Source organism: Anser brachyrhynchus (assembly GCF_964034855.1).
Source record: "Anser brachyrhynchus genome assembly, chromosome: 3".
NCBI classification, from domain to species: Eukaryota; Metazoa; Chordata; class Aves; order Anseriformes; family Anatidae; genus Anser; species Anser brachyrhynchus.
The window spans coordinates 38448608-38460752 of record NC_137696.1 but is presented as its reverse complement, the minus strand read 5'-3'; the positions used below and the strand labels follow the sequence as shown (position 1 = coordinate 38460752).

Here is a 12145-nt window from a genome sequence, read left to right as displayed (position 1 = left end):
GTAATTAGATCTTTGCAGTGGTAAAGTCAGCTTACGCTTCTTATACAAGTATGCTCATACAGGTATTTTTCTTATAAGAAATGCTTATAAGTTGCTACAGTAATAATGCTGGTGAGAAACGTCAAGAAGCCTGGAATTTAGGTCCTCCTAAGGTTTTTATTTGGTTATAGCACGAGGAAATGTCCCGTTGCTAATGGAAAGCACACGCTTGCTAGTGATGTTGCTCTCCTGCACTTAATTTAAAACAGGAGACTTGCGGTCAATGATACCAAGAAGATATGTGGCTTTATGTAGTCAGTGATGCTGACAGAAAACATAAATTCCCCTGACTGGATGAAGAATGGCTGTTCTTATGGATGAGAGGACTTTTCAAGGCAAGAAGCCTTGTGGGAAAAGTAATGGTATTGAAGAGGAAGAAGTTATGCTGTAGTAGTTCAGCGGGATGCATGCAGAGAAGACCTGGGCAGAGATAGCTCAGTGTTAAAATCTATGGGTGGTGGATCTCAAGTGTTCAAGAAGTAAGCAAGCTGTTCTGTTCCAAATTATAAGCCAGTAAATCCTCATGTGACTGGTTTTCACAGGCCAGCTCTTCTCATCAGTTCACTTAGGACTAGTGAAAAGGTTCTTCCTTCAGTAGAGAAGATGTGTGGAAACTTCCGTAGCATTTACTTCCCCTACTTTTACCGGAGGAAAAACAGCATTATTATTTCACCTGATGTATAACTTGATATGTAATAAGTAATATAATAACTAAGGACATGAAATACACTATTGGCAAGGGTATTACTGTTATGCTGATGTGAGAGAATGTGTGTTCTATATTTAGATATGGTATGGCATTAAACACAATATTTGTGTTTTAATTATTGTTGGTAACTAAAAAATCCTACAGATATTTTGTTGCTTATTCATCTCTAAACATTTACTATTTATTGTGATCATGGTATAAATTGTAAGAAACATTTTCTTACTGTAATAGAAGAGCATGGCCAAGTAGACTAGAGAGAATGAATCTGAATAGCGATTGGTGGAGAAGCCAGCATTTTATGATCCCAAGTAATGAGGACAATGCCAAGTTTTTTGGTAACCAATTGCTAAAAGCATGTCATGGACTCTCTTGGCAGCATGTATACATCTCACTCAGTCTTTACGAAGGATATGGTTAAATATCTTCAGTTTCTCAGCAAGAAAAGTAGTAGCAGGTGTTTTGCCTCACTGTTGAACATAGTTTTTAAAAATAAAAAATAAAAAGTGTAGCCTGCTATTAGTAGAAACCAAGCACTTTATTCCAAACCAAATTTAGAAGACGACTTTCTAACCTTGTGAAATAAAACTCTCAGAAATTAAAAAGGCAAAACTGAACAGAAACACAACTGAAAAAAAAATAAATGTTAGCGGCATCTAATTTTAGGAGATACACCATAAATAGTGAATCCTCTCTGTCTGGATCTCTGACAGTTAATAAGTAGCACAGTTTCCAGGGACAGATTACCATCACGTATGATAAAGCAGTACAAAGTTAATCTTTATTAGAAAAAAAAAAAGCCACGGTTTTACTAAGTAGAAAAGAATGAAATCATAAGATCTGTTTCTAGGATTGTGAGTAGTTTTGGAACTTTTTTAATGAAGAATAAAACAACAAGTACAAAACCAGTTGACCGTGCTTCACAAGTAATTGGTGGTGAGTATGGAATACAGATCAGACTTCATATTCAGCACTTGGAAAAGTATTTTAATAGCTTGGCGAAGCAAGGGTACTTCTAGTCTTCTGCAGCAGCAGCACTCCTTTTCTACCATGACTAGTTTCTCCATTCTGTCATTTTAATAAAAACAATTATATAGTTGAAGAAAATCATTTAAAGGGAGCACTGATGACTTCAGTGTTAGTATTTGTACTGGTGTTAGTTTCAGGAGTCAGCTTCATGCAAAAAGACAAGATGAAACAAAAGGATCAAAAACAAAAGGAATGTGTGACATTCCAGGTACTGAGAAAGGATGTGGATCCCAGCCGCAGAAGCTACTGTTCTTTACACGAAGTTTCTCTGTGAATTTAATTCTAGTTAAGTGAGTGAGAATAACTGTTTATGCCATCAGAGAAAGAACCTGAGGAAATTTTGCTGGATTCAGACGCCTTTCTGTGCCTGGGGAACAGATTTTCCATATCTCCAGACTGTTTTTGTATGAGTTTGAATCGTTGTTTTTTTTTTTGAAAAGTCAGAAACAACAACAACATGAAACATTTAAGAACCCCATGTGGTTCAGTTCTGGTATGGAGCTTTTATGGCGATTGGCCAAAGAAAACTGAACAGCTGCAGAGACTGTCTTCTTCCAAGGTGGAGACAAACTTTTGTTGTGGCAGTGACATTCCACTGCTGCCTGGCCCCATGTTCAGCAATTTGGCTGCACCAGGCTCTCTGAACAGGAGGCTCTCGGAGCACTCCCTAGGTCCTTGTTGAGCTCTCAGGGGTTCCTGTAAAGGCAGGGTCTTACCCAGTTGGCTGCAAGTCAACTGTGTTGGCAAAAACTCAGTTTAGAGATTCTCTGATGCTTAGTCAATATCCTGCCCCAAGCACCTCTTCTGTCTCTGTGTCCAATCCCATCTGTCTCTCAGTCGCTCCCTCACTTTTTCTGTCTGCTGCAAGCCCCTAGCTTCACTGCCTGCCTCAAGAGGCACTCAAAAAGAACTTATTCATCCCATCAGTGCTCAGCAACCTCTGCTTCTTCCTTGTCCCTCATTTGCTGTCTCATATCCCCTTCTCCTTTCCTTGTCCACTCAGTATCTGTCATCCCTCTGAGCCTTTGTATGCTTGTGTGAAGAATCCACAGATCAGTCTGTGATCAAAGAATAAATTGGAAATCTCAACATGAAGATGCTATATCGTCCATCATTTAAGGTGTCTGCGTACCTAAGAAGTCTGAAAATCAAGGAATCAAAGAGCAGAGTTTTAAACAGTGCATAACTGTTACGTCTACCACCAAAGACATTTTAAGAGAGTATATGTTTGCTGTAACCACACATCACAATTGTAATTCTACCCTTGCAGGGAAGACAAGGCAATTTTAAGAAAAGGGTATTGTAACATTCTGACTCCTTTTGAGGCAGAGTGTCATTCTATGTTAAATGGAATAAATTTTATGCAGTAGACAACTTGAGTTTCACCAAATCTCTGGTTAAATACCAAGGCAAGAAAGCTCAAGCTTCTGCCAAGCATGGATTCAAGCATGCATCTCCAGCTCATGCCCCTGTGATCTACCTTCTTGTTTCACAATGGATAATGAATAAACTTCACCAACTTTCTCACATTTCCTGATAGAGATGTTTTAGGACAACAGCTACTTTTTATTTGCACAGCAGCTAAAGAAATAAGAACACAAAGGGAAAAACAAGAGTTTATTTCTTACCAACATCATTGCAATGTTTGAACGACCATCCAGAATCATTGTCTCTAGATGGCCAAAATCTGTATTCAAATATTCATTGCCCTGATACTCTCATAACAGTGATTTTTATGTGTCAGAAGCATAGCTCTGTTCTCCTAAGCACTGTACAGAGCTGTCCTAGCAATAGTTCCTCTTCCAGACGCTTTGCAATGTAAATTTTTGCAATTTTTAAATATCATGCCTGAGGTTAAGTGTATGTTCACCTTGTTCACATTGGCAGAAAACAAGAACGTGGTGTTGAGCTGAATAGAAGTAAGCTTGAGTGCACACGTGTTGCCTTTCTTTAGATCTTGATGACGTTAGATCAAAGGAGTTTTGATTAAACCAGGCAGCACCAAGTCATGGATTCTAAAGCAGGTCATAATTAGAGAGCTGCTTTACTTGCTGTATAGACACAGGATATGTTAGTTTCACGTTTAGTTTTTTCCCCTTGCTTTGTGTCTGTATAGCATGAGAATTGCCGATTACAAGGTTCATGCTTTACAGCACGATTAAAGAAACAAATGCCCTTTCCGGCTGTAAAACAGGAGTCCTTTGAGTGAGCTGTCTAGACAAGGAAAAATATTTGGTGCTTGGACCTTCTCTGTAATTTCCCAAGCACTGAAAGATCCAGTCATATTCAGACTGTGTACTTTTTAAAAACAAAGCCATCTTCTTTGCATATTATATACTAAATTAGGGTACTTGCTATGATCACAAATTTTGTCTCTGCAGCTTTTTAGTCAGTGACCTTAGTTTACTTTTGGAGACCATGATCCATTCCCCTATTTGTTTTCTTTAATATTTAGCTATTAAATAAAAGCAAAACTGTAATTCATGTAATTCTAAAATCCCCAGTTGTCTCTTCTGTCTAGGCTTTTAACAGTGTAAGTGTCCTGTGGCTCAGGAACTCCTGTTATTAAGCTATAGCTGGCCACTGAAAATACAAACACTGTATTATTGTCTGTTTTCTTAAATTCCTGGCTGTCAGTTCACCACTGTTTACTCGGATTGAATTCCCTTCTTAACTGGGCCTTCTGAATAAGAGATACAGTATTAAGATTTTTTGCCCAGATATGTGAAACTCCAGACTGTGAGAGACTAAAAATTAATCTACAATGTCATGCAGGTCTAATACTCAGTAGCAAAAGCGAAGGATGAAAAAAAAAAAAAAAAAATGATAGCTGCTGATGTGATAGTTTTATCTTTCTCCCAGTAACTCCATATCCATCTTTTTATAATTCTGTCATTATGGTGATTGGAAAAAGAAAGGGTATCAAATGGAATACTTAACCTTTCACATTTGACAGTGTTTTTAATACAGTTATATATTGTTTTCTCTTACTGCTGAATTAATTCTACTTGGGAGAGTTTGTGGTAGATTTCATAAACTTCATTATTCAGAAAGCACTCACGTTTTTATATACAGTTCCTTCAGAATAAACACAGTAGCTATTATATTCTTTGCCAAATAAAAAATAACCCTTTATAAAATTAATTCCTTTAATATTTTTCTTTGTTTAATAAATCAAGATAAAAAGATTATTGGAACTTCTGACAAAACCAACAAACCAAATAAAATATTCTGCAAGTTCCATCTACAAGTACTTTTTAAAAATAATTATATTCATAAATGTCTCCTAGATTTCAGTGTATTTAGTACGTACAGTTTTTGCATGAATTTTGTGTTTTAGCTGAACATTATTAACCAGTGAATCAGTTCAGTGAGAGGTGAGTTTTCCATCACTTAAACAACCTTAAAATGATATTAGATGCCTTTATGAAAAAGATGTTACGATTCCACAATTCACTTGGTTAAAAAAAATGCTGGAGGTGGTTGGTTTGGTTTGTTTTTTTTTTAAAACTTATTTCAGTGGTCAGGCTACATTATGTGGATAGCCTCTTCTGGTCTTGAGTGTCTATATGCAGTTCTAAACCTGTCTCAACCCCAACCACAGCAAATAGGAAAGGCTGTTTTTCAGGACCCCAAAAAAAAGTCTCAGCCTGAGGCAGGCAGAAGCATGTTTGGATGAATTTGGGTGCTTAAGGAGTGAGAGGGAAGCACAACAGGCAACCTGTTAGGAAATCCGTGGATGGTAATGCAGATAGCATGGGGATTTGTGACCACGTGGTTCACATAGAACCAATTCCCTTTCAACTGAGCTTCAGACATGGTTAAAAAATGAAAATGTCCGTATGCATCGAGTGCTGCCAGGAGAAGAAGAATGAGTTGCATCTTTGTTGACTTTTCTAAACCTTTGATACAGCTGTGAACAGTTGGAGGGAGCGGGCAGGACTGCATTGCAGCCCTACTCTTTCAGAAAGACACCAAACAGCAGTGCTGCTCACCTGTTCAAAGGTGCCCTCTCTGTGTCAGTGCAGGATTCAGTCCCATCAGCCCTTTACTTCAGCGAGCGCTTAAGGCCTTCGCTGGTGAGATCTGTCACATGAAGGTCTACCCTAACGTGCAGAATTAATGACCTAGCTAGTACACAGGTAGATCAAAAGCAGGTCACTTTCTTCACCATTTAAAATGTAATTACCCCTGAGGTACAGCACAGAATAAAATTACAAGTGAATACCAACCTTACTTTACAGTTGTAATGGTTCCTAGGAAAGAAATGCAGCAATAACTTCTCTGCTTCAAACTGCATAGGACTTCAGAAGGCAGAAGGTACTAATCCTAGTATCCTGGCAGGTTCCCAGTTTTCTGAGTTAATGTTCTTCCTCCTGAAAAAACACACCTTAACATCTTGAACAATGGTCAAGGCCTTGGTTTTAGGTCTTAATTCAAGTGAAGATAATATATTCCTCACACTTGTAATACACTTACAAAAATAAACCATGTTCTGCCACAAAGCAGCTCTGCTTTGTTATGATTCTGTGATTATAGGCTGGTGGGCAGCTGAGTCACAGAACAGACTTACGCAGTGACTTTTACTTGTAAGACCAGCAAACCACAAATGGGAACTACAAATGAAAGGATGAGTGTGGAAAGCATACAAGCATTGTAGTTTCTTTGCCTATGTGAATAACATTATTCGTATGTGTAAACCTAAAGGATTAAAACCAGAATTTTTGGTCTGTAGCTACTTACCACTTACCACATACACCATGAAATTCTCTTCTCTTTCAAGAGCCAGAACGAGATCTGTGCAAGCACTTCTAAGCACCGCATAAACTATTTTGCCCATGTTCAGCACTTCTACACAAGGGATGTTAACTGTACTCTTAAACTCTTCTTGCACAGGGGGTTCAGTTTCATGCATGTTGTTGACTATGTAATGCTCCACTGGCAGAAGCTGTAGGAAATTTGGAGGGAGAGATGGTCACATTTAAATTACGTCTTATTCTGTGGCACATAGCATCATGCTATGATTGGGCAGGTTGGTGAAACAGGTGGAAGGTAGTTGACAAAAATCATTGTCTGACATGAGATGTTTCCTGTGAAATTAACACTGAAACAATCATCAAAATTGTACATGCTCTTTATTTTTTTGTCTGTCCTTTGTGTGTTCCTTTCCAGTGTATAGAGAGAGATCACTGTGTCTGTTAGCAAAAACAGCCCATCTGTTGTTTTGCTGCACTCTTCATGAGTGTCTGCCTTTGATTGTCACATCGCCATTGCCTGTCTGATGTTAAATTCTTCTTTGCAGATGTTGATGAATGTGTGAACGGCACACTGTGTGGCAGTCATGGGTTCTGTGAAAATATGGATGGCTCCTATCGCTGCCTCTGTTACCAGGGGTATCAGGATGCACAGGATGGGCAAGGTTGTACAGGTGAGTTTCTACATGTAATTGGTCACTCCTGCAAGGTTCTAGCGAGCAAAAAGCAGCTTATAAACAAAATGCATTTCTTCACAAGAACATTTTTGGTTTTGTTCAAGTTGGGCCACTTAGTAGTGAAGTTGAGCTGTGCTTTATTCACTGAACTCTGTGCCAGGTGGAAACTTAACTGTGTAGCCACTTAATGAAAACCTGTTATTAGGATTGAACGGAAATCAACAGCAAATAAGCTGAGCCACTCATTTTCTCTCTTTAAAAAAAAAAAAAAGTAACACAAGAAAACCCACTACTTCTGCATGTCAGAACCATTCGCAAACATAAATTGTAACAGATTGAATTTAATGCTTTAGCCTACTTAAATGCAACATCTGTTTAGTCTCTTAACTGAATAACCAGAAGTCTGTACTACCTCCTACAGGAAATAAAGTCTGGCATGTGGTACAGCCAGTCTGAATTAGACGGCACACCTCCCTGTGCACATTGTATTTGAACACATTTTAACATTGGCTTCAAACTCCAAGAAAGATACCTAGCACTGTGAAAAGACATGAGATTTTTGTAAATGTGTAAATAGTGCATGTTTCTTTTGTAAGTAATAGGCTTCCATATCTGTTGTTAATAGCGATGGTTGGACCTGAGAACCTTCTGAGGCAGCACAAGTTTCTAATATAAAATTAGTACCAGATCAAGGAAAGGTATTCATTAAGCAATTTCTTCAACTCAGAATCAGGATGAAACACATTAACCAGGAGCACAGGCCTACATGGAATACTGAGCAGAAAGGAGTTAGAAGTTGTACAGGGGAGTTTATATCTGTTTTCTAATATATTAAATAGTTTTATTACTATTTTTTCCTGCCATTTAGCACTTAGTTTACAACATACCAATGCATATGTGATTTTTCACAGGTGAAAACCAATTAAGCAAAGAAAGAAAAAAAAAACTAAAAGTTGGTGTAAAACTAAATTTTGAGTCTAATCTCTCAGTTTTTTGTTTATTTTATACACATGATCTCAAGAATATGGTGGGAAATTATAAAATGGTCTTATAAATTTTGATGCCAGTTATCCAGCAAAACAGTTTTAGGAGAAAGATAAGTATTTATAATTCCTGGCCAGGCAACATTCTTCAAAGATGACTTCTTCCTTCTAGATAGAAATCTAACAAAAAGATAAAGAAAAAACTAAATACATTTTCTGAGCAAACCATGAATTAAATATAAAAACACACAAAAATCAACATTCAGTCATATAACTAGGTTTTCATTATTTCTGGATAAGAGGTAAAAAGGATAAAACATTGCCTCACAAGTTACACTTTAAACCCTACTCGATTAAAGATATTTCTGATTTGTGATATACAAATTATAATTTTCATATTCTGGCATTAGTAAAAAGACTAAGTGGATTTTCAAAGGTAAAGAAGGTTCAAAACTTTAGCAACCTAAAATGGAGTAAAGTTAAGTCATCCTAAGAATAGTTCATAACCGTTATTTAAACAGCAGACAACTCTCCCATCAATTGAAAGCATTTTCAGGGTAGACTAATTAGCAGTTATATAGAATCCAAGTTTAAAAATATCTGTGTGTTTTTTTTCTTTTTCTACTTTTTTTTTTTCTTTTTGTACTTGGCCAGGCACAGTTATGAGTAGTCTGGAGCTTCTAAATGTGGGATAGGAAATTTGCACTGTTCTGCAGGGGCTCTCAGGAATAACCTTTGTGGGTTGCAAAGCAGCCTGTGAGGACTTGCATAAAGGGAGGCATGCAGTGGAGGTGTGAGTGGAGAGTTCACTTTCAGTGAATGTTCATGAGAAAAATGGAATTTTGAGGGGAAAAAAGGGGATTCTCTTTTCATAGTGCAGTCTGAATCACACCAAAGTGTTCTCATTTCGCTCCCTGAATTTAGTGGAAGTTTGATAATAAAGAGAACAAGTTTGGCTAAAGTAGCTCTTAAGAAAACAAATGAAATGAGCTTGAATCTTAAATCCCAAGAAAACAGTACAAAGAAAAGGAAGTATTTAAAAATGAAAAAGAAACCCAAAGAAAAAGGGGGGAAAAAAGAAAGAAAGGAAGAAAGAAAGAAAGCTGGTGTTCCAGTCTACAAGCAGCACCTAATCAGCACCAATATTTTTATGAAGTGTACTGTGGCTTTCAGGTACCTGTATTTCAAAGGGCCTAACTACTTGTTTATGAATCCACTTAGGCATTAGTGAGTTTTTAATCTTTCCCCAGAGATCACATCTGTAATCTGGCAGACAATATTGGCACAGATACAGCAGATAAAAGAAAAAACTGTCAGCAGTGGGTCTGAATCGATTTATGTTTTGGCCTTTTTCCCCAGATGTGAATGAATGTGAAATGCTGAGTGGGGTATGTGGTGAAGCCCTCTGTGAAAACGTCGATGGTTCTTTCCTCTGCCTGTGTTCTGATGAAAACCAGGAGTACGATCCGATGACCGGACAGTGTCGCTTCCGTACCTCACCAGGTAAAATACCAGCAGATTTTTTTTGCATGCTTGTCATGATTTCTACTGAACATGTAACCTATGCAAAGGTAAAGTCGGTGGAAATGCTTGTGTAGTGGTCTTCTCATAGCATTATGTAGTACTAATATGACTACTCAGAAACGGTAGTTTGGAAAACCAAATGAAAAAACACTGAGTTGTCGGTCACTGTGTGTGCTCCCCCTTCCTTTTTTACTCCATCTTTTGTCCTGTTTTTCTGAGTAATTCATTGTAAAGATTTTTTGAGGTTTCATTCAGGTGTTTTGGATGTTGCAAATACTACCAGAAATACATTAATTAAAAATGAATTTAGAATTCTCAAAGTTGCCTCTAGATTTTTACACCGATCCAGTCTGGAGAGAACAAGACTATGATAAGGAGCAGCAGAGTACAAGAAATGAAGGAATTAATGTGTACAGGTTTTTTTTTTTCCTCTCTGGAATGCAAATCTTGGTATTTTCTTAATTTGTTCTTACACTGCAGACAGATCTAGCCTCTGGAAAACTTTAGAAAAAAACTGTCTCTTCTGCCAGGATGCAGACTCTAGAGCTTAAGTAGCTGTGGCTATTTTCTCCTCTCACTTGTGGTCTTTCAATTTGTTTACAAGGCTGAAACATCTGTGACCCAACTATTTAGATCGTTGAATGTAGCACTCAGCAGCACTCCAGGTGTTGCCTGTGAAATATCATTAACAGCTGACTGACAAACTGAAACTTTTGCAAAATCTTATGAGAATAATTTGGGCTTACAGGAATGAAAAATAAAAATAAGATGGCTGAGGCAGAAAAGCAATGCCCAGTGGCACTGCCTCCATTCCTGTTTGCAAGTAGTGCTTGCAGTGTTGCAGTACCTTTCCATCATGAAGCAGATTAGCTTAGGTGGGGAACTGATGATAACTGAAGTAGTACCATTTGCAATTCTTCCAGAGTATTTGAATTATATTCTCAAGATTTGCAGATGTGAATGACATCATTGTTTTGGTACTGTGAGGGGGTGGTTCTTGGGAGAATTCAGCTACTGGTTGAAACAAAACCAAAGACAAAGTTAGCAGAGCACCTGAGCATGGTAAAAAGAAGTCAAGTTCTGGGAGCATTAAAGGACATACCCAACTGTTACTAGTGAGAGGGAGGGGATGAAATAACCTACAGTGTGGGTGATTGCACTGTGAACAGATGAGTACTCTGCTGTCAGTACTAGCTCTATTTTGTTCTCATCAGCATAGCTTTGCTGCAATTGGTTTGGAAGAAGCCATTCTTCCTTCCCCTCCAGCATTGATTGGGGCCTAACAGAGCATGTGGTTCAGCTTTGTCTCTTCTCTGATTAGACCATCAAGGAGGAAGATCTCACACAGGAGACTGGAAGGCATGCGAATTAGGACTCAGTGGGATATTCTTCACACCATATGCTCTTAAACTAGAATAAGGAAAAGTGACAGTACTACAGAGCTGTTACTACTTGTCTTCCAAAGTAAAAGGAGGAAAGGACTGCCATTAGTTCAAAAAGCATTTGCTTTCCTGTACATCCTACAGCCTTGCTTGTTTTTTTCTTTTTTTTTCTTTTCTTTTTTTTCTTTTTCCTCTTATAAATTGGTTTCTGCTTCTGAAGATCTCAGGGACTGAGTCAAGTGGTGACACTGCCCCATGTTTCTCTTTATTAGATATTTCAGGAGCTGACAATTTGCTCTTCATTCTCCTACATCTGCTCATTTAACTTGTTCCTGTCTCATTCTGGGAACAAATGGGTGGCCCTTGTGCAGCTGCCAACTGAAGAGGAAATAAAAACAGTTTTTCTCCCCATTTGTAAGTGGGCAGGAGTTCCATGTGGTCACTGCAGGATAGGCAACAGCAGCTATGTTGGTTTGCCCAACAGTGAATACTTCAACCCTTCCCAATTAACCAGCTGCAGCACAATCATATAGGAATAGCTTGCTACCTCCCTGCAAATAGCGATGGAAGAGCCACGCATCCCAAAGTGTTGACAAACCACATACTCAAATTATGTGCAGTGCTTTGAGAGCCCCTATAGTGCATGTGGGCATCATCTGTCAGCACTAGGTTGCATCATGCCTATTTTGAGAAAGGAGGAATTTTATCTGTTATCCTGTTGCAGATATCTGTAGTTCAATGTGTTTTACTCAGCTTTTGCTTATTTCTCATTTTGCAATTTTGTGCATAAAGAAATGTCTGTGCATCTCATTCCAGGTGGAAATAGGATGGCATTTCTAACAATGGGTGAAAATTGTTCAAATGTTACTTTTGTTTGGGAACTTATTTTTTGCATGTGGTTCCTTTGTGGAATAGCGTGTTCACGTTTTTTCTTTACTTACTTTTAGGGGTCTAGGTACTTCCTTCTGTTTAGATTTCACTTGATAGAAGTTCATCTGTTAGCTGTGTCCTAAAGCAATCCTCTCAGTGTATGTATTGGGAAATCTACCCC

At 38.1% G+C, this 12145-nt stretch overlaps 1 protein-coding gene across 12 annotated transcripts in view; it reads left to right on the top strand.

The window, feature by feature from the left end:
- Window positions 1–12145, top strand: part of LTBP1 (latent transforming growth factor beta binding protein 1) — a 203104-nt gene that overhangs the window by 161440 nt on the left and 29519 nt on the right. For all 12 annotated transcript variants that reach the window (XM_080588430.1, XM_080588429.1, XM_080588431.1 and 9 more), the window contains 2 exons: window positions 7077–7202; window positions 9548–9691. In XM_080588430.1, coding sequence (XP_080444556.1) covers window positions 7077–7202; window positions 9548–9691 — 270 coding nt within the window. The remainder of the gene's footprint in view (window positions 1–7076; window positions 7203–9547; window positions 9692–12145) is intronic.